We start from the raw sequence: 23995 nt of genomic DNA, 5'->3' as shown, positions 1-23995 counted from the left end.
GCTACATCTTGTTTCTTTTTAGTGGTGCACCAGAACAGGGTCAGGCCAGTTTGAATGGATGGATGGATGGATGGATTCCGATGCATATACATATATATATATGCACAATACATATGCGTAATGCGCTCGCCAGCCACACAGCTACTTAACAGGGAATGGCCAAGTTTAATATTCTTCGCTGAGCGTTTAATAACTTTCGAGTAGACCCTTAAGGACTTCGTGACATCTATATACATATATACATCTGTATATGGCAGAGATGGAGTCTGAAGTGCTGTTTCTAAAAATAGCCCAGTTAATGGAGCTATAAATACTTGAGGAACTAAAATTAGGCTCAGCTTTTGTTCGTAATAACAGCAGTAGAAATTTAATGGGTATGTTTTATAGCTATTTAACAGTGCTTAAACTATGTGTTAACAGTTGCTTTACATAATATGGTAGAAGAAATGGCAGTTAAATGCTTCAAATTTGATTTTATGATCTTATGTTAGTTGCACTGTTTTGACAGCTCAAATAGCTGTTTGCTCTTATGTTAACTGTAACAGCTTGTCAGCTAACAGTGCTCTGTTATCTGTTGAAAGAGCACTGTTAGCCCTTTCTTTAATGTTTTCATACATTTTATACTCTCTAGCTAACAGCAGCAAACGTCGATCTAACAGAATTCTATTTATTTATCTACATTTGCATTTTTAATTACGCTTCGTCCTACTTAATGCACAAAATAATTCTGTTAACTGTACCGCACAGCTAATTACAACTTTGTCCTTTTCAACTCTACACATAATTCAATTGACATTTTAATTGCATTTACCAGCAATATGGCCTTGGTTGAGGTTCCGATTCATGCTGTTCCCTGCTGTGGCTTCCACCTTGGCTGGGGCTTCTCTTTCTTTGTAAGTGCTTGGCAATGTTAATTTGTTTAACAAATTTGCGAATGGCAAATGCCTTAGCAAATACTTGAACGCATTCTGCAGTGGAAATGTTGTCCACACAAAGAGAGAGAGAGAGAGAGAGAGAGAGCAGAGCCAAAGATGACCGCACGTCAAGTGTCGCGTGTCCTGCCTGCCTGTCTTCTGCCTACAGCCTACTGCTGTCCATTGGCCGTGTCCAGCTGTCTAACTGTCTGCCCAACTGTCCCTCTGTCTCTGTCTATCTGTCGTTCTGGCTGTGTGCCTACGTCTTGGCCACTGACAGGCCGTCAGTGTAAACAAAAAGGGCACAAGGGCTGTCAGAGAGTCAACTTCTATGTCTACTTCTACTTCTACTTTGACTGGACTGTTTGCATTTGGTCAAGAATGCATTCAGCAAGTGGCTTAATGTGTTGTTCTTCTTGCCTGCCTGCTTTTGGCCTGGTCAACAGCACTTGCACTCAAGTAGCAAACGTGCGCTCTATGTTTGGACTTTAAGCATATCAATTAAATAATAAATAAATGTATAAATTTATTACTGTGAAACAAATATATAATTATCATTGAATACATTAACTACATTAATAGTTCAATTTAAAATTCTATTTTTAACACTACGAATTATTAATATAATAGGTGCTTTATATGGAAAATAAATATTTGCTTATGTTAATTCGCTCAAGTAATGTTAAGTCTACGCTTAGCATAGAGAGCAAATTAACAGCGAGTGCGCAGTTAACATAAATGAGTTCAAGTATGCTAAGTCGACTCTTAGCATAGCTAAAATGTTAGCAGATAACAGAATTGTCGATGCGCATAAAGCTGATCGAGTTATGTTTTATCTCCCAACGATTGACGGTTAATGACATTTGATATAGTATATTATTTTCATATTTTATGTAATCATATTATTGTAAATATGATTATGATTTTATCTGTAATTATATGTACACTAAGCGCTGTCTGAAAACATCGATTAAAGTTTTTGTTTTCTTTGAACATTTTCCAGCAATTTCATTTTGATAATTTTACCTGGCAATTGCGCACTGAGCGACATTTGCACTTGTCTTTGTATCTGTAACTGTATCTGCGTCTCATGATTGCCGTTGCTCGTTTATCTAACAGATGCAGCTGTGTATCTCGCAGCCGGAGACTGATTAAAGTGCGGCCTCTCTTTGTGCAGTTTTTCCCCTCTATCTTTGCATTTGTTTTATTTATTTTTGTTTTTGTGTTTTGTTTTCCTTTTCCACTTTACTTAAATTTCACTTGATTTCCGTGCATAACTTGAGAGATGCTTTTAATCAAATTCAATTGTATCTATTAGTTTGTTTTGCGCTGTTTTTTCTGTTGTCTGTTTGCTGTTGTTGTTGTTGTTGTTGCTCTTGGTCTCTGATAAGATATCACAACAGCTCAACAGCCAAACAACGTAGCTGCTGCAATTATAATCACGATTTGTGTATGGAAATTTCGAGCTGCTAGCCTTGATGTGCTAGAACTTGTTGATTATGTATAACTAAATTTTACTTTGTATTAAATATATATATATATATATATATATATATATATATATATATATATATATATATATATATATATATATATATATATATATATATATATATATAGTATATACTATATATAGTTAGTTAGTTATATTATTGTAGCGACCCTGTAATCTGTTTTCCGCTGTGGCTGAATTGAGCAAACAGACGATGGGGAAACTTTCAACATGAAATGAAAAGGAAAAACCTATTTGTGAGCTGATTGAAGCCTGGCTGGGCATCCTGCAAATATATTTGCCAGTCGACATTTGGAGATCGCCTCTTAACGGAAATGCATTTCCAATGCAATCGATTTCATTTTTACCATTTGCCATTTTCCATTTGCTATTGTTGGAGGGGACTTAGGAAAGTAACGCGCGCTTGTCAGACATTGAAAATCATTTAATTAACTTGCAGTTGTTGTTGTTGTTGTTGTTGTCGTTGTGTTGGTCGTGTTGCTGTTATATCACATTCATCTTGTGCCTGCCGTGTGGCTGCTTTCTGTTTGAGTTTGGGTTGGTTAATTCATCGCTCGAGACGGGAGCTGGGCAGCCGTACCACCTCTTTGTATCTCTGCTTTCCCCTCTGCCTTTGGCACATTTAATTGCTGCAATTGATGAGTTCAATTGCGCAAATTGCTGTGCTGACTTTAGCCGCTGAAACTGAGGCTGGACAATGGAAATCGCTCAGCTGGTGGGTGCTCAGGTAGCAGTTGTCAAGCGGTGACTACTCAAATTGAACAAGAAACGTTCGAGTGGATCAAAAACAATGGTTATACCAATTAAATGTTCGATAGAAAAGTAAAGCATATGAGTAAACAGCTGTTATTTAACATGCAAATGACTAACACGAATCTGCGGTAAGAGCTACGTATAGTAAAACGATCATGAAATGCTTAAGGAATTCGTTGTCTTACTTTAATGTTATGTATGGCAGTTAACATGAGTAAGTTAAGGCACAGATGTCGTATTGAGTGGCTATGTTAATTATAAGTGTTTTTTTTTTATAACTACGCATAACATTTTGCATGACTATGTTAAGAGAGAGCGAAAAACAACATTAGGTGACAGACAAAAAAAACTTGAGCAGAGAAAGGGAATGAAAATAAAACTTAATGCACATAAAAATCCTTTACATCTTACAATAAATAATGAAAATCGCATATAAAGGCACTCACATAATATGTATATATGACTATAGCAATAACCTTTTATGGAAATGCCGAAGAAAATTCCATTGCAATTGAAAAGTTAAAATCCTCAACCGATGTTAAGCACCTTAACATTATTCAACTCTAACAGTGAGCTAGAAAGAAATGCGCACCTTCTAATTGCGTGACTGGAAAATTGCGTTCCATTTCTATTGGCATGCCCATTACCATTGCCATTCGGCCAGTTTCTAGCGCTTCCTTTCCCAGTGCGCATATTGTTGGTGTTGTTGTTGCTGCTGTTGTTGCAACTAGTTTTTGAATTTGGCACATGCAGGTGTCCCCAATTATGTGGCAGGCACGAAAATTGGGACAACGCTAGAGTTGAGTTTGCAAATTGAATATGTATGTATATATGTATATATTTATGTATATATGCCACGGCTGGTGGTGGAGTGAAAACGGGTTGCGAAAGTAGAACCTGGTCGGAGCATTGGAATGCGACTTAGAGCAAAGTCAAGTGCAGTTAGGGTAAGCCAGAAGGCAAACTGTTGCTCATGAACTTGCAACAGTTTGTTTGGGTGTTGCTTGTTTGGTTTGTTTGCTTTGTATGTTTGTTGTTTGGCTAATCAACTAGCGCGCCTGCTGTTCATTTACAATGTCCACCTTTCCGTTAGCTGGCGCTGCAGTTGCCACTGCCTCTGCTGTAACATTGATTTCTGTATAATTTAGCAATTTTCACTTTCACTCGTGCGAGTTCAAAGCGGCCAACTGACGTTTGTTGTTGTTGTTGTTAGTGCACTTGACAACAACAGCAGCAACAGCAGCAATAGCAGCAATAGCAGCAACAATAATAATAACAACCCGCAGCTCAACAAAGGGGCAGCGCCATAAAACATTTTCAATCAAGCTAACAGCATGTTAATAGCATAACAGCGACACCAACTGCTCGAGTGTTAATAAGAAAGAGAGCGACAGAGAGAGAGAAAGAGGGAACAGGCAGAAGCGTGCCAAGCAGCGGCAGCAACAGCAACAGCAGCGCTTGCAATTGTTTGCCAAACGCCACCTGCAGTATAAACACAGCAAAAACAACAACAACAACAGCTTCCGCTCTGCCTTTGCCTCTGCTGTCTAGCAGCGCTCTCTATTTCTCTTTTGGTGCGCTGCTTCCGCGAGCGAGCAGCAAGTGTTGTTGACCGCTGCTCGCTGCTCGATGCTCTCCAAATGCCGTTGCACATTGATTGAGTGCAATAACAACAACAGAGTCTACGTGTGCGTGTGTGACGGTGTGAGTTTTGCGAATTCTGTGGGAATTGCTCTGATTTTGTTTTTGTGCTTTTGTTTTGACTGCTAAGCTTTAACAGCTCTTAATGCAATTAGTTTTTTGTTTTGCAGAAGCAGCAGCAGTTCTTCCCAGCTTAGCAGCTGTTGTTGCCGCTGCTTTCCCATGAGCAGCATCTATTTTAACTGTAATTGCATATATGTATATGCTATATATACATATGTGTGTACAGTTAAGTTTTATTAATTAATTAATCAACGCTTTTACGGTGTTAACTGGGCGTGTTGCTGTTGCCGTTGCTGTTGCTGTTGCTGCTTCTATTTCAACTTCTGCTCTGACTGTGACTCTTCTTCTTTTTGTTGAAATGCGATGCTGCCAACCCTATGCAATGAAAAATGTCTTAAAATGCAGAGGCAGTCAGTTGGAACATGTGAGAGTGAGAGAGAGACAGAGAGAGGTGGAGCAGAGCTAGAGCAACTTCTACTCTGTGTTATTCTCTGTGTTGCCTGCAGCCATTGTTGCCTTTTTGGCCTCTGCCTCTGCGCTTTTTGCCTTGTTGCCTTTGCATTTGCCGCCTTGTCATTGTTGCAAGACGCTGACTTCCCACAGATTCACAGACAGAGTTTCCCTTTCGTTACGTGACAGCGCGCCCAACTCTGTAAAAATAAGTAAAAAAAAAAAAAAAAAAAGAAATACCTCAAAATAAACCAAAAAACAATCACACATTGCATCAAGTGCGAACGAGAGGCATGCAATTGCAGACGCCCAGACCGAAAGCTGAAAACAAGCCAAGGAAATTAATCTGCATATTGCCTACAGCTCAGATCTCATTGTTCTTTGCGCCCTAATCATGATATTCATATATACCTAGAGTATATATATGTATATATATACATATATACAGTTGACTTGTGTTTAATTGACAGGCGCTCATTTTCCGGCCCAATGCGGCGGCAAAAGCTTCTCCATTTTCCAATTTTTTTAATGCAATTTTTCGTTTGTTTTCGCATTTTTCTCTTTTGTTGTAATTATGCTGGAACTGGTATTTTTTATTGGTATTTCGTTTATTACAGTATTTTTGTTGCTTTTGGGCCATATTGCGTGGAGTTTGTCAACCTCGCAGCAGCGACACTGCGACAGCGACAGAGGCGTTGGCTCTGACGCATCTGTGACTGCAAAGCTGGCCAATAAAAATTTATGAAAAACTTAAATGCTTTTGGCTCTTAGCTTTTTGCTGTTTATCATCAGCTGCTGCCGCTGCTGTTGCACTTGGCATTGGACATTCGCCCATTTTGGCTTTGGGGCTTGTGGCACATGCGACATCCGGTTGTTGACTGTGTGTTTCTACCTCTTCTTCTTCTTCTGCGTCTGTTTTTTGGTTAGCTCGTTGGCAATTTCCGTTTATTGACTCGTAAAAGACACAACAAAACTCGTTAAATGTCATAGTTGCTGCGTGTTTCTATATATGTGTGTGTGTGTGTTTGCTAGTGTACCGTTGTTGCAATTTTGTTCACATTATGAAGTCTTCTTTAGAGCTGTCTGTCAGGCGGGTTTTATAGCAAACAGCTTTTGTATGAGATATCAAAATGTGATATGTGCATTGTAAAAACTTAACATGAGAGTTAAAATTAGATATGAATATATAAATCATATTGTGTAGTATTATTATTATTATTAAATGTCTAAAGCTAAAGTCAATATTAATAAATGTTGTTAATAATAAAAAGTAAACTTTTCCACTGATATATCTTTCGACGTAATATACATAGAATATTAACCCAGCTGTTGACGCACACATACAGGCTAGTCATGTTATGTAATAACAATAAATTATAATCTACCTCTACATAAATACATATCCGAGTATATACAGATAGATAAGATAAGCTTTTAATTAGCTCGATGTTAAAAGTGAAGAAACTTTAGTCGTAGCTAGGGGATTACCCCTCTGTATTTAGCACACTATTAGCCTATATAACAGTTGGGGTCAGCTTATGCGTCAGGGTTGCAGGCAGACAGCCGAGTAACATATCTAATTAGTCAGCCAAACGTCATTGGCACTTGGACGGCTTCACCTGCAGCTGTCAACCCTTTTGTTGTCGTTTAATGGGTGTGGGTGTGTGTGTGTGTGTGTGTGGTGGGCTATCCAGTCATTCTAGGGATTTTCTTTTGGTATTTTGCTTATGCCTTCTTCGTATGTATTTTTGGGGGAAAGTCATGCTATGTTGTCAGATAGCTTCTAATTGAGGTGACAACGGCGGCGCCACATGCTGTGCCTCTTAGCCATCTGCTTCTGCCTCGGCAGCGACGGCTAAGCTCAGCTTTTGTGCTTATGCAAATGATCTGGCACTTGGCTTATCTCATAGAAACGTATGTTATAATATAAACAATGCTGGCTAAAATGTGTGACAGTTTCATAATAGTGCAGTGAAAAATGTTAACCCAAAAAAGAAACAAGTTAAAGAAGACACCAAAAAAAAAAAAAAAGAGCGACCAAGAAATGTTAATCAAACATAGCTGTACAATTCCCAGAACTGGCACAATAAAAGCCACTCAACAACAACAGCAAAAACAGCTAGCAGCCCCGAGCGCAGCTTAGAAACATCATGCCAAAAGAAAAACCAAAAACGAGAAAAAGAATCAAGAATAATAATAACAACACTTGTATAGAGAAGCTGGCGCACGCGCAGGCCAATTAACAAAGGCGGCTTTGCTATGCCAGCAGAGCCTCTCAGTCTCAGTCGCTGTCGACGTTAACGACAACGGCAACATCAACCTCCTCGTCCAGTCATTCATTGAAGCATGCAGCGGGAGCTTTGACTTTGCTTTCTTTGCTGCAGTTTGTGCGCTCGCGCTCCACTTTCGCCTGTGTTTGTGTGCGCGCGCTCTCTTCACGCCAAGCCACACTTGCCCTCACCATCTCCTCTCTCTCCACCATCGCCACTTACTGTGCAAGCGCAGCTGTGTATTTGTGTTCAAGAAATGCGCTCACTAACTGTGCTTATGTTTGTGCTCGCGCATGCTCAGCGCGCTCTGTCCATGCTACTGTCTTCGTTTGGTTGTGAGAGCTTTGTTTGAGTGCCTGGCGCTCAGTTCGCTTTTAGTCGCGCTTGAAGCCGGTTCGTTGGTGCTGCAGCGTAACGGGCCTTTCTTATTTTATTTGATATTTGTTATTGTTTTGTTTTTGCGTAGCATCGCGTGAAAGTCTTTGTGGCAGCAATTGCATAAATTTTCGCAGTGTCTCCTCTCGATGACGCATAAATGCGCTCTGTGAGCCAAGTCTCGTTGGTGCGTGCGTGTGTGTGCGGGTATATGTGAGTGTGCAGTGTCAATGTCCTTTTTGGTGGAACAACGCCCCAAAGCTTGTGAACCTATATTCGGATTAGCCGCACAACAATTTCTTTGCCTGCCGCTGCCGCTGCTGGTTTTGTTTCTTTAATTATTTTCTGCTGAAACGTAAGTTGCTAAACGCTTCGACTCGATTTGGGCCATTTATTTTACAGCTTCTTCGACTGCTGCTTCTTCCCCTAGCAGCGTTTAATAATTAAGACAAAAGAGCGCAACAACAAACAGTTAAAAAAAAAAAAAAAAATCAAAATACCGCTTGGGTGAAATTCCATTTCTCTTTTAGTTTTGGTTTTATTTCTTATTTCTTTTTTACCATCTTTGAACGTTTATAAAAAGTGAAAATCAAGTGACAATCAATTAAAATTCGAGACCAGGCACCAAACCGAATAAAAACGAAACGAGCCAAAACGTAAAGTAAAGAAAAAAAATCGATTTTCAATTTCAGGCACTCGCTTGAAATTTTGTTCTAATTTTGTCACATTTTTATGTATGTATTTTTGTTATTGTTGTTGTTGTTGTCTGTGCTTCTCCTTCTGCTGCATTTGCTCGTTTTATTTTTGTGTCTTTGCGCGTTTTTGTTGTTGTATTTTTATGGTACTTTACGCTGCGAGGCTTAACCCAAATTCACTTGTTGCATGCGCTGAATAAGCAAAAACAACAAAAAATACCAGAAAAAATAATGCTAAATAAAGCGCGCACAAAATCGAAGAAAACTCTGAACTGAAAATTTTCATTGTACATTTTGTTGTTGCCTTTCTATGGCTTTAAGCTAATGCAATATTTCTATTGGGGGACTGGGTCAGCGCCCAAGGCAGTTGCCCGACCCACTTCTATAGTATGCCGCCTCCCCCTCTACCCTGTGGCACCTAGCCAGAACTCTCTACCTGTCTGTCTACCTGTCTGTCTGGCTGTTTTCCCTCTCCACAACTCGAATTACAAATGCGTTGACAGCTCAGTTGTCACTAACTAAAACGTTTTCATCATCTAACAGCAACAACAACAATGAATATAACACCCCATATTAATCAGGTTTTTGTTGCCCATAATCGTAAATTGATTAAAAAACCAACACATTCTCAGTCGATTGAGCTGCTGATTGAATACTTCAAACTTTTTGTAATGCCAAAAATTTACATTTGGCTAAGCATCAAAAGCGAAATATTCAATCAAATCTAAACGAATGTTTCAAATATGGCAGAGACTATTGCTATTTATAAACTAGTGGAAGGGGGAGAGAGAGAGAGAGGAGACAGAGTTAATAGACCATTAGAGTTTAAAATGAGTTTGAGAAGTTTAAAGTGGAGATTAAAATATTATAATAGAGAAGAGAAATATATTATTTAATTGGGGTTAATTATTTAACGTAGAAATATAAATAAACATTTGAGGGCTAGAAAGTAGCAAATATTGTATGATTAAACCCAATAGAATATTTAAATGATAAATTTATTTGAATTATTTTTTTGTTAAACTGCTCAGCAACAGCAGGAATAATGTTAACAGTGAGCTAACAGAATCTCTACAACTGCTCAAAAGCATCTAATTAAATTAAAATCTAATTTGATACGCTTAAAAATCGTTTTAAAATCTCACCTGTCGCCTTATACAAACATTTACTCTACTATAGAGATGCTCTGAGATAAAAATATATACACGCATATATACATATTTAATATGTATAAACGAAACACATTATATTTGGAAAACAAATTGCACAGAAATCCACAAAAAAAGAAGAAAGAAACATTGTTTAGGCGTTTTTATCCAAAAAAGTAAGATTTTATTATTGTTGCTTGGATTGTTCATAAATGGTCAGTAAGATTTGTTGTTGTTTTCTACTTTGTGTTTTTATTTTGTATTTTTATGTACACACACATATAAACAGAAAATCAAATTGAAACTCAAATTCAAATTGAAATTTGTGTTGCGTGTAAAGTGCGAAAAAATGTATCGACTGTTAAAAGTTCCCCCACATCCACTTGATGCGTTAAACAACGCAAATGCGTGGGCTGCTACCAAGGGTAGCCTCTAATCTTGTATATGTATATAGTTTACTAAAACAACAGCGACCTTGTTATTTTATTTATGTACATATACACGCATATATAAACATTTATATATCTCGTGTAGTGAATAATGCGGACGTGAGTTAAAGTGTAGGCAACCTCCCGCCACAGGCAAATGACCGATTAGAAATCACATCACTCTCATGTGGACAACTGTCTTTATATATATATATATAAAATATGTCTCTTTTTTTTTTTTTTTTGAGAACTGAACATCAAAGCGAGGCGGTAACAAATTAAATATTGCCAGTTATTAATTACCTGAGCACACATTTCAGCAAGCCGAGTAGCTAAGTAGTCACGCGTTCTAAGTATAAATCAGAATTATGATTGCCTTTAAATGTGACGAGGGAGGGTGAAAAAAAAAAAGCCGAAAGCATGCATGTACATTAACATATGTTAAAAGTCGTTAACATTGTTGCTGGAATAGCGTTTTACATTGGGTATACCACCAAACTGCTCTAATAGTCTAAAAACTGTTAAATAAACTTAACATAGGTAGCCTGAGTAACTTAACAGCTCAATAAGCTGTTAACATTAGGCGAAACATTTTATATAACATGCTTTGATAAGCGTTAAGTCATTGCGAAATCGCATACTTTCATCTGTAGATTAGCACAATCTTCCAAGGTAGATATCTAGATTAAGTTTGTGTTCATATTTAAATGAATTCTTATGTGAACATTTATAGCTGTTAATATTTATATTTCAGCTTCTTTCAATTTGCATTGTTATATAAAGCAAATCAATAGGTTTTTGTTGTTCAATAAAAATCAAAAACTTTCATTCATTCATCTAATGATTCATTTGCACATGAATAAATATGAATTGTGGCATAATGAAATCTTATTCATTTGTAATCTACAATAATTTAAATAGAAATTAATGCTACAAATATTTACAAGTTGATTTTTACTTATATATGTATGTGTATATATACATATATTTCTAAAAGGCGATTCCCGATAACAGAACAGAACCTTCTTTTCTTTATAAGTCTTAAATATATAAAGGGGCAAGCATTTTAAGAATATAATTTGCATTATTTAATTGTCTTTGTAGATATATTTATTCTATTTATTGAATATATTTCTATTATTTATTTATTTATTTACAACATATATTCGTAATGCTAATTTTAGCTTTACCATTGTCTGTTATTTATTTATAATCTATACAATCAATCAAACCTCTTGAGCAACCCACTTTGCCCGACTTTGACAAACTTAACTAATGTTTATCTTGTTTTCTTTTCTTTTTCTCTTCTCTTGCAGGTAATTGACAAGCAGCGAAAAACAACACGATTAAACTATTTTTTTTTTGTTTGAAATCATTTTCCAAAACGAAAACGAAAATTGCGTCGGCAATAAATGCTGCACAGTTTGTTTGTATCCGAAAGATACACACAAGTATCTATAAGATAAGCAGTCAAGCAATTAATTTGTATCTGTAGATGCGAATGTAGCTGTTGCTGTAGCCATCGTTGTATCTGCGAATATATCTGCATACGTATGAAGGGAAAAGTGATGTATATACATATACATATATACATTTATATGTGTGTGTATGTTTGTATCTATGCATGCAAGGAAAATGATTTGTTTTTCCGTAATTTGTGCGCAAAAATTGAAAAGCTTTCTAATCGCTTGGCTGCCTCAGCCAGTTTTTCCATTGCAGTTTTCGCCCTGCCAGCAGCAGCGCCTTGACATTTTCCCAAAATTCAATTCGTTCGCAGCGTCGTCGTATGTCGCGCCTCTTTCTTTATATACTGTATATATATAATGTATATTATACAGTTATATATATATTTATAATATTTAGTTATGCATATATAATATCGCACATTTGGCAGTTTGTCGTCGTGATTTTTGCGTCGCGCATTCGATTTGGAAAATTAATATATATATTTGATATATATATATGTACGTACATATATATATTTATTTATATATATATGTATTTATATACGTGCACAGACAAAAGAAAATCTAAAGCAAAACCGCAAAAATACCGCAAAAATTCAAAGAAAAGCTCATAGAAAATCGTTTGGAAAATGCCTAACCTGCAACGATAATAGGGCATAGAAATCGCGCATCTTTTTCTATAGCATGGCATTAACTATGAATATGGTTTTTCTCAAGGACTTACGCTCACGTCTCAAAGGATATTTACACGTATGTACGCTCTATATAGAGCAAAATATATATATATATATACCATTATATATATAGAATATGATTGGATTTAAACGCATTCCAATTAGCATTGTCTTATAAGCTTATTTATTTACATATGAATATGAACGTATATATGTGTGTGTATGTGTGTGTGTTAGTATGTATGTGCATATGAATGTAAATATAATATGAGTTGGAGTCGCAGATAGCACGCGCGAAATATTTTGCTAACTTGAGTCATGTAGACCAATTGGAATACCCTGTAATTGTTATAGCGACAAAAGAGGAATATTTATTTCAAATTTATGTAAACATTACTTGAATGAAATGTATGACAGTTGGGACAATATTAGTTGTTGAATATGATTTACAAAATAAAATACAATATAATCATTTTCCTTAAGATAAAGACAAGATTCTAGTGCCAGATAAGTTGAGATCTCTAACAAGCCAGAGGTTTTTGTTATAGATCTGTCTTGTTATAGATCTCAACTTATCTGGCACTAGAATCTTGTCTGGGAGCCTTTAAATTCGCATATTCCAATTCCTCCATAAGCTGTCGCTCATTTACAGGGTATACCGCAGTCATTCACATTATGCTTTGCGCAAATATTTAATTAATTAAACGTGGGTTGTGCTGCTGCGGCCTCTCTGCCCCTCAGCATATATCACACTCTTGTTGTCTCAAGAAGTGCTCTGCTCTTTATTTTTTTTTGCTCTCTCGAGCTGTCAGCTCACCCACACACACAACAAATACACACACACAACAAATACACACACACAACAAATACACACACACACACACCGAGCAGTAAGACTGCGTCAAAAGAAAGCCACAAATTTTTAGCCATTTACTGATGTCGTCTTTTTTGTCTCTCTTTTCGCCACCCTCTCCTTTTCTTCTACTTCTGCTCCTCCTCCTCCTCGTCTTCCTGCTGCTTCTCTTGCTATGGCTTTTCTCTGTGGCACAACGCCTTCATTTCCATTTCCATTTCCGTTCCATCGCTTCATGGTCGCAGCTTCCCCTCGTTCCCCGGGTTTCCTTACCTCCTTCGGCTGTTGCTGCCGCTGCTGCTTTGCCGTTGGTTGGTTCTCCAATGTGGCCCGCCTGCAACTTTTTTTTTTTTGCAACTTTCTCAGACAGCGGCTGTCATCATCATCATTATCATCATGTGGCTCGCCTTATAGACTCTGCCTGCAACTTGCCTTATACATATATATATATATTTAACTTATATATATATATCTCTTTATCTTTGTCTCTTGCGTCTCATTGTTGCTATATCGCATATTATGCTGATTATTCAAGTATTCGTAAGTATGTTGTGTCAGTTTTTTTTTTAGCTCTTGCTTATGCAATTGCAATACCCGGCGGGCCTCCATTATCATCAAGATGTTTTTTTTCTTTGCTGTTATAAAGAATGCGCCGTGTCGCTATAATTTCACATACAAGCTCGTAAAACATTTCCCAGGAGTTTTTTTTGCAATTGAAATGCAAAGAAAAAAATAGAAATAAAGCAATTTAAAGTGAGCTTTGCAATTGTTAGCCTAATGAACGTTAAGGCTATATGGCTTATAAATGACTGCCTCAATTAGTTATAGATGACTTAAAAAAAGAAAGTCATATATATTCATTAGCTTAACGAAATTTAAGTACAATGCGAATTTAATATTTTAAATTTTTAATATTTTAAAATTTACGATTTTGTGAGGCTATTGTAGACGTAATTAATATTTAGGGTGATATAAATTATGTTGAGATATTATGCAAGTAAATTTTACTTTAACTTTTTCATATATTTCATTATTACTTAAAATGTTTTATAGACATATAAATATAGTTTACATTGTAATCCCCAATATTGATTTGATCTACGAATCTTACATAGAACATCAAGTCTAAAATTCTCCCACTTACCTTGAACATGTTCATTAATACATGCAGACTATATATCCACCTATTTATATGTATCCTATATATGTATTTTCAGTAGTCAGCCCCAACTTCTTCTGCTCTGTTCACCCATTGTTAATGAATAAATATTTAAAAATAAACTGTTTTACAAAACAAACTGTGAGGGCAGGTGCAATTGCTGTTAACTGTTAAATGAACTTTGTTTTTGCCCCGGTTAATGTGCTTTAATCTATAAATAGATGAGCTCTAAAACTACGCATAAGCAGAGCATTAGTTTCCATGATTTCCTAATGCTTGAAGTGATTAAGTCATTCGATTCAAGGTATTTATTATAGACAGATAATGGCATAGATATATGTATATGTATATAATAATGGAGGCATCTAGACGATGTAACTGTTGTTGGTTGTGGTTGGCCATGGGGTTGGGGAGGGTTTTGGTTTTTCGCTGTTATCAGCTGTAAAGCCAGGCCGAAACCAGTTGGCAGCTTCGTGAGTCACATCGTTAAGCAGCTTCGTGATAAATCGTCTGACTTCGCCCACCCACGACGGGGCCGTGTATGCTTCGGGTCGATGGGCACATTTATTACACCTGGGAAAATGACGTGAACATCACTCGAAGTTCGTGAGTTGCGGCGTGCGGGCAGCTAAAAAAAAAAAAATAGAAAGAACCAAATATATATAGATAACTGTATGCAACAGGTTGCAACAAGTGCTCAAGTGCGGAAATGCTTCTAATAGTGAATGAAATTATAAAAATATAAAAATTGAATATTCCATAACATTTTATATAAATTTGTGATAAAAAGCAAAATATAACGCATGTTTGTGTGTGTGGATAAACAAACGGTTTGCTTGAATAGTTGTTATTGGTGTTGTGATTGGTCTTATCAGAGAGCCGCAGCAAATGCCGATAAGAAAACGTTGCGCAGTCTATGAACGTCCCAGGCAGTGCGCTCGATTTTCTAAGTTTCAATTATGAGAGTCAATGCGAGAGAGTGTATAACAACTGTTTCGCTGTTTGCACTGCTTCTTCTTCTTGCTTCTTGCTATTCAACTGGCAATCAATCAAAATGTATGAGTATGCATTCCAATTATGTCAATGCGAATTCCAATTAAGAGACCAATAAATCTTTTGTGATTTTGCCGGCGTCTCACATTTTCGCTTTCTACAGTTTTGCTTTTATTGTTGATTCGTTATGGAGAGTTGGAGAAATTCTTATGCATATGCATATATGCATGCGGGCTAACAACAATTATGGCCAACTGTCAACTGCTCAACGGCTGTGCCTTATTGGGCTAATTGGCATGAGTCAAGTTCAGTGTTTTAACTCCCAGTTGCCTTGCGTTAATGCAAATGTAATACGCTTTTTGTGTTTTCAATGGGGAAGGGGAAAACAAGTCAACATATTCCATGGAATTCTCTACATACATAATAGAATAGACAAAAAAAAAAAAAAAAAAAAAAAAAAAAATAAATAAATAAAGAAAAGAGAAGAGAAGCCAATTGCCTTTGCTTACTTTGTAAGGTGGCTGCATAAGGAAAAATAGCAAAAAACGTGTAATGAAAAGCAAGAGTATGCCAGACGGGTGTGGTCGACTGACAAATACCCTGAGTCACATGATGAGTGGCTGTTTATGTTGAAATATATATTATTTCCGATTCAGATAACTTGAGGAAGGTATTTGAGAGGCGATTGCATGAATCTATATATAAATTCATTCAGTGCGCAAAATAAAATCGAATTCACAGAAATTGATAGAGCTTAAAGAGAGAGGGTTAGAGGGTTCGAGGAATACCTATGTAAATATAAAATTTCCATTATCTTACAAAAAGTTGCTCAGTTAGGCGATATGAATAGACCCAGCTAGACGATTGTCTACTCTGATTAACAATATATATTGCATATAACTTAGTGACAGCCACGCCTTCTTACATGCGCCTAAACAAAAATATTATACCCCGTTTCTGTATTTTCAATAGGCACAGGGTATACGAATATTACCAAAGTAAACATAAGCTATATGTTTATATATGTTTATAAACTAAGCTTCCTGTATATATTATATATACATACATATTTACGTTTGTTTTTTAACAGTCATACGGTATATAGTTTCTTTATCAGGCATTTACAGACGTGTGCGTACATATTTATGGTGCCTGTGCTAACTGTCTGACTTTTAGGTTTTATGATATAAACAAAATAGTTTCTCATTTAGGCAAATTTCAGATAAAAGTAAAAAAACGAGCTTTGGCTAGCTTAGCTTCAAGTTTCGTTTTATGGAAGTCATTTTTCTTTATCAATTATCAAATTCATAAGTTTATTTGCTGAGGGTCACGGAATGGGAATATTGTGTTAAATTTTGTTTACCAAGGTTAGGCATTAGATTATGTAAAGTTGTAAAAGTATTCGGGCTAGAGATTTTTTTATGTTTCTTTATTTAACATTGTTGACGTTGAATTTACATGTAGTATTAGTTTTATAGAACTCTGCTTGAAATAAGCTATTTATTCTTGCTTTTAGATCTAAGCTTAGAATTACTAAAAGAAAGTCTCATTCGATATTTCAATTGATTTTTTAAAGAGCCAACTCAAGGTTTTATTATTTGATTTTTATTTGAATTTATCAGAAGACTTTCATTAGACAACAACAATTGACTCGAAAGTGCACCCAATGGCAAGTCGTGAAAGTTGTCGCCGCAATTGGAATTAGAACTTTTCATTTGCATTATAATTGCCGCTATCTCCGATCGGAAATGTTTTAGAATTGAGCACAGCAGAAGCATATGAAATATCTTTTTATCAATTGTGTTAACTTTCTCATATCATCGTTGACGATGACATATGACAATCTAGAACCTGGTGTTCCACTAACTTGTTGCTGTTGCTGTTGCTGTTGCTCTGGTGATTTCCTCTCTCTTTCTCTGTTTGTGAACAATCTATTGTACATTTTCTTGATAACTCGCAGCGCTCGTGGTGGAAAGAGGCGACACAAGTTGTCTAATTACCATGAACTGGTCACAAATATAAAAACGACAACAACAACAACAACAACATCAACAAGCAACAACATTTATCATCACATGAGAAGCGCAGAAACATTTTCAATTCGTAATTCAAGTGAAATCTGTGTGAGAATATTGTCTAAAAATGTCCAATTTGGTTAAGAAAATACGCAGTATTTTATACTCACAGCCGCAAAGCGACTCGAAAAGCATTTCCAATGAGAGTTTTAGCTCAGGTCAAGAATCGAATTCGCGCAAATGCAATACACTGCCGCGTAACTACAGTCTGTCGCATAAGTCGGCGGTCAAACGGCGTGCGAGTGTCTCGAGATTATGGAATCGCATCGTCTCGAATTTCGAGTCATCCGACGGCGGACTGTTTTACACAGATACGGTAAATGGTGCCGGTGTACGTAGGAAGTCAATAACAAATACATATATGTATCCATGAATCTATGCTTAAAACTAACTAACTTCATTATTTTATTTCTGATATTTACAGGGCGAATATATAAAGCATCCAGTTCTATATGAGCTCAGTCATAAATATGGCTTCACAGAGAATCTGCCCGAGAGCTGTATGTCCATACGGCTCGAGGAGATCAAAGAGGCCATACGCCGTGAGATTCGCAAGGAGCTGAAGATCAAAGAGGGCGCCGAAAAGTTACGCGAGGTGGCCAAGGATCGTCGCTCGCTCAGCGATGTTGCCGTTCTGGTCAAGAAGAGCAAAAGTAAATTGGCCGAACTGAAATCAGAGCTGCAGGAGCTCGAAAGTCAAATACTGCTAACATCGGCCAACACGGCGGTCAATAGCAATGGTCAAGGTAAGCGAGAAGCCAACAAACAACAAATAAAGATTACTAAACTCTAGATTATATAACCTACGCAAAACTCAACTTTCCCAACAGTTAAAGCTTCTTTTTCATTTTACCGCTACGCCTGTAAAAAGAAAATCGTTAAATGTTACTTCAAGTATCGTTTTACGAGCACTTGTCACGCAAACCCGGCAACTGTCTCGTTATTCATCTATCTCTCTCTCTATATATATAATTTTATTATTTTTATCTATGTCGCGCTTTGCGTGTTCTCTTACATTATGGCCAGGCGTGAAATACTTGCGAGTTTATCGTTTACGCTCGGTATCTATAACAAAACACTCAGTTAGTGTCAGGTTTTTTTTGATTGTTTAATATAGTTTGTTTGGGTTTACCCTCTAGCTAGATGTAATTTATGGCAAGAGTGTATTAGAGAGTGGGATAAAGAGCTTAAGTCTCAGAGATTGACAGGGATGCAACAGAAATATTTGGTTTAGAGATTCTGGTGTATCTAGAGCTCTAGAAATGTTTTACTAATTGTTGATAGGTTTTATAGTTTTTAAATAAATTTCAATATTTTAACATGTTCTAATGTTTCCCATATATAAAAACTCTTTCAAAAGTTTTTAAAATTCTCTAAAACATTTTGAAAATTATTGTTAGGATATTTACGAGTCGAGCATGCCCCGCCAACTAGACTGTTTGCTTGTTTAGCTTTTCTTTTTATACTCTCTCTGTTATTCTTTGCTGCTGTTGTTGTTGTTGTTTTTCAACTATTGATACAAGTGGCATGAAATACATTATATTTTAGCTGAATGTGACTGCTCAACATTTGGGGCTTTAGTTCTATCTGCTTCCGTGTTTGGCTTCGGCCACCAGCTGCTGCATCTGCAGCATCAGCGAGCACGAGTTGATTTCATCATCATATTTCATCATGATGATCAACATCATTATTATGTTTATTATTATTATCATCATCATGATCGTGAAGATCTGTAGCATCTGCTGAAAGCTTCATGACTTTCCATCTGCTCAATTGATTGACATGTTTGGCAGCAGCTGCCAGCGAATTGCAACAAACATTTGATAGCTGTTTCTTGCTTTTCGGTTGTGATATAGCCTAAATTAACATACGGTTTTGCTAGAATTCTGTAGATAGAATTTGCTGGGAATTATATAGCTCTAGCTAGCGATGAAGTCTTGTTGAGAGAGTTCTTAGGCCAAGTGAAGCTGAACATGTGTGCAAAGAACTCTTAGGTTCTTAAATTCTAGATAACATTTTAAATTTATGTTTAAGCATCGGAGAAATCATTCAAGTGTGTAAGATAAACAAAATACAAAATTTATTTTCATATTTTAAAAGAAGCAAAAAATCTGTTAAATTTAAAATAAAAAAGAATTTTGTTTAGTTTTAAACAAGAAAAATCTTTAAAACAAATATTGAAAATTGCTAATTTATTCACATATAAAGATGAAGTATATAATTATTGTAGGTCTGTCTACTGTCTATCCAAACATCTATCTTTATGTCTGCATACCTCTATCTCTCTCCCTCTCCCTCTCCTCTCTACATCTTTCTCCTTCTGTCTCTTTCTCTCCTTCTCTATATATATTTATACAGAAGTTTTAAAGCTTTCTTTATACTTTTATTATGACCATTAAAATTCTATTTTAATCAGCTTAGCCATAATAAAATTTTGTTTCATTAAATAGACAGCAGTAAATTATTGGCCAAACGTGCCACATTCAAAGTTCTTCGACATAAATCTATTCCAAGCATATGCTATATGTCATGTTCTATTTATATGTATTCCTTTCTCTTTCTCCTGCTCTAAATTCCACATATTTAATCAGGTGTTATAGGTGACTTTGTCATTTGCAAACACCTTTCACCTGGCCTTTCAGTCTGCTGCCCTGCTACAGCTTAATGCAAGCGTAATTATATCATCGGACGCACGTGGGTGTCGCTGCAGCGTGTTAATCACTGTGAATGACCCCTGACCTCTGACAGCATGTGGCTAAATGTTGCCAGCAGGTTAAACGATCTGACCTGACAGACCCCCCTTTTCCCTCCCTCCCTCCTCAAAGCAACCAGCTGTGTGCTAACTGATGTCAAGGGCACCTATTGAAAGCTAAGTGAAGCGATTGTAGTTAATATGTGACAAGCAATTGATTGGGAGGCTACCAGATACCCTGTAAAGGGAAAGGAATGAAGGAAAATGAATAAAATAAGAGTAGATTACATGAGGTATTCGTAATATATCTAGGAAGTAAATTTTATGGCTAAAGATATATATTTTTTTAAAGAATTTGCGCTCTTTGATTTTGCTTGATCAAGTAGATTTTTAATCAATTCCTTAAATATAAGAGAGAAATATATGAGAAATATATGAGACTAACTTTGCATATAAATATTCGCTTATTTATTATAAATTACAGGGTATTTACATATTCAACCATTGAGTTGAACACGGCAATCAACTAAAAAGTTATTTTTGTGTGGATTTCAATGTCAATGTAAATTATTCTATGCCATTTACAGGGTATATATTCTCATATGGGTTTAAGCATTCGATGATTACACATACTCTATATGCTATCTAGTCTATATTGATTTAACCAAGACATAATATCAGCCCTTATAAGCATTGACTAATCAGAAATAAGTGACAAAATATTATACAAAATTTCTCTGCACACTTACAAATTATATGAACAACCCATCTACCCCATTCCATGCCACTTTTTAGGGTATATACTATTGTGTTTTTATACTCTACTGCACATTCAAGTAAAAAGAGTCTATAAAATGCATTAAATATGAATTTCCCATCTTGTTTACAGAATCGATTGCCTTCAGCCTTGATGGCAACGGCCCTGCCCAGCTGTCGGGCGCTGTCGGCGGCTTGGGCATGAACAATGCAATGGCTGGCGGCGGTGCACCGGCTACGGCCAATGACAAGGTGCTTGCCTCGCTGGAGAAGCAGCTGCAGATCGAGATGAAGGTGAAAACGGGCGCCGAGAATATGATCCAATCGCTGGGCATTGGCTGCGACAAGAAACTGCTCGCCGAGGCACACCAGATGCTGGCGGACTCCAAGGCCAAGATTGAGTTCTTGCGCTTGCGCATCATCAAAGTCAAACAGAATCGCGAGCAGGCCGATCGCCTGAAGGCCGCGCGCCAGCTGACCGACGAGCATGGCGCTCTGATAGCGGGCATGGGCTCTGGCAGCGGCATTGGCTGCATGCAGCCCCAGAGCCTGGAGACGACGCTGGAGGAGCGCATCGAGGAGTTGCGTCATCGGCTGCGCATCGAGGCGGCTGTTGTGGATGGAGCCAAGAATGTCATACGCACGCTGCAGACGAATCGTGCGCCAGACAAGAAGGCGCTGCAGGAGGTGAGTGGGCGGCTTTTAATTTATTTTATTATTCGTACTTTATGCTTTACCTACTTAGTGTTAATTAGATTAGCCTAAATTCTTAGAGCTGGCCGTTGGCCAGGTAAGCGAAATGCAAATGCGCGCGTAAACGGGCGGGCCAAATCGTAAGGCCCCTGCCCCTTGTTTGTAACAAAGTGCGAGAGTGAGACAAAGAGAGAGATAGAGAGAGAGAGAGAGAAATCATAACAGTATGTGTGGCGTGTGCCACACGGCGTATGATTCATGTGCACATGCGTTGCGTATACGCGCTGTGTGCCTGAAGACAATGCTGCGCAGCAACCAAGTAAAACGAAATATGAAAAGAAAGAAACAAAAAGAAAAAACGAGGCTAATTACGCGGCTGTTGAAAATATTTCAATTTTTTCCCTGCTCTCTCGTTGTTTTTCATTTTATGTATATTTTTAATGCTAACTGTCGCCTCATTAATTTACTGGCGAGCTGGCTTGCAAAATATGCCCGAAAATATGCACAGCATTTCACAAATGACAATTGGCCAGGGACACCAGAAGGCCCTATGGGCCGAAGTGCCTTAATGTGGGGTATATGGGTTTGTAGAGGGGGTTTGACGAAAGAAGAGAATATGGGAACATGATGGAAATAAGATTTGGCTGAAATGAATGGAATATGAAAATAATGTTGCTTAGCAAATATTTTATTGTTATTTATATCTTGTTCGATTTTATATGGATCCATAATGCAATGTAAGCAAATTGAAGTATGGGGTTCATTGATTTCTTGATTATTGATATGTGCTTTTAATATATGTTATCATTTTGGTATACAGTTTAGTCTCTAGTATTGCATTTCCATAAATCTTAGATATTATATAAATCAAAGTTAAATATGAGTAAAATCTTGATATGCGAATTATTTTGATATGAGTATAATCTCGATATGTGTATAATTTATTCCTTAATCTTATATAATGTTCGTTTCTCAAAATCTCTTCACGAGAACAAAATCATTCAGCTATCGATCATTGCAGTCATTAACTGACTCAAGCAATTTATCATCTGACTCAAATCAATTATTTAAAAGAGAAGAGTTTCTGTTTGTCAGTTCTTCTTAGGTACTCTACCAAAGCGTATTCAAGCTTCGTCACTGATCGCTTAATTTCTCTTGTCATCCCACTAATTTCACAATATTTCCGACTTCCTGTTGCTTGGACAAATGAATGCCTGCTCCATGCTGTTGATTTATATGTTTAGCTGCTGCTGCGGTTGTGTCTCTCCCTCTCTCCCTCTCCTTCTCTATATATATACGCATTTATATGCTTTTCAATGACTCCACTGGAAGGGGGGCAGCATCCCCTACCGCCAACCAAAAGAAGAATAGATCGTGCCTGGATCTGACGTGTGGTTGGTTCGCTTTTCTATTTGCAGTTCATATTTATTTGTTTTAAAATGAAGGAACGAACGAGTGCGGGTGGATGCTTGGCATAGATTTTTCAAAATTCCAACTGCAGTTTTAGTTGTTGTTTCTCTCGACATAAACAGTTGCTAGCAAGGGCTATAGCTGGGCTAGCAGGAGGGTTGCTTAGACTCTAGCGACAAGTGGGGCGACAGATGTTGCTGCGATAAACAAAAAGCCGAGGAGCCAAATGCCCTTTGCACGCTGTTGTGTTTGCTAAACATTAATAGAACTATGCTAAACGCATACATAGAAGCACATATATAGAGTTTCTAAGATATATATACACATATCTGTGTGTGTGTGTGTGTGTGTGTGTGAAAAGAGCGCAGCCAAAAATTCGGTTTGTGTGCGCGCTGCACGTTTTCAACCAGCGGAAAAATTGTTTCTCTAGCGAATTTTCACGCATTTCAGTTTGAGTTCAGTTGCCGCTTAGGCTACGTGCGCGTTTTCTTTCCTTTTCCTTTTCGTTTTGCCGCGCGTGTCCGTTTGCTTTATATTTCCTATTTTATTTTATTTTTTTTTTTAAAGTATATCAATAATTTTTAATTACATTGGACTGCTGCTGCGGGTTTTAATTAAAGTCTGCTGCATAAGCAATTAAAAAAAAAAATAAATGTCGCATAAACTATAAAGCGAGATAGGGATAAAGAGTGAGACAAACATCTATTGAATTCCAGGCATTAAAAAAAGCACATTACGCATACGCAGCGTCTTACGAGTTTTTAACTTCCTTTTAGTTGTTGCCCAATAAATAAATAAATAAAAATAAATAAATTGCGTAATTATTAGCTTCTTCTTTTGGTTAAACTTTTCGTGCTGCAATTTTATTTTGGTGCGTGGCTTTTCTCAATTTGGCTTTTGGGGTCATCTTGCGATTTTTAGTATTTTACAACAACAATAAACGAGAATTTATAAATAAATGCACATAAAATTAG

At 36.9% G+C, this 23995-nt stretch overlaps 1 protein-coding gene across 9 annotated transcripts in view; it reads left to right on the top strand.

Moving 5' to 3' along the window:
- The window catches only part of LOC6579324 (serine/threonine-protein kinase N), a 40951-nt gene that overhangs the window by 3605 nt on the left and 13351 nt on the right, over window positions 1-23995 (top strand). For 3 of the 9 annotated variants that reach the window (XM_044011116.1, XM_044011115.1, XM_044011114.1), the window contains exons 1-3: window positions 17523-17801; window positions 17895-18216; window positions 21052-21605. In XM_044011116.1, the coding sequence (XP_043867051.1) occupies window positions 17538-17801; window positions 17895-18216; window positions 21052-21605 (1140 nt within the window). In that variant the 5' untranslated portion in view covers window positions 17523-17537. Of the gene's footprint in view, window positions 1-12268; window positions 12467-17522; window positions 17802-17894; window positions 18217-21051; window positions 21606-23995 lie in introns of those variants that run through there. The other 6 variants (XM_032730718.2, XM_032730716.2, XM_032730717.2 and 3 more) reach the window with 4 other exon arrangements.

The sequence above is a fragment of the Drosophila mojavensis genome, unplaced genomic scaffold (genome assembly GCF_018153725.1).
Source record: "Drosophila mojavensis isolate 15081-1352.22 unplaced genomic scaffold, ASM1815372v1 contig_80, whole genome shotgun sequence".
Taxonomy (NCBI): domain Eukaryota; kingdom Metazoa; phylum Arthropoda; class Insecta; order Diptera; family Drosophilidae; genus Drosophila; species Drosophila mojavensis.
The sequence above is the reverse complement of the archived record's forward strand: the minus strand, read 5'-3'. Positions and strand labels throughout refer to the sequence as shown.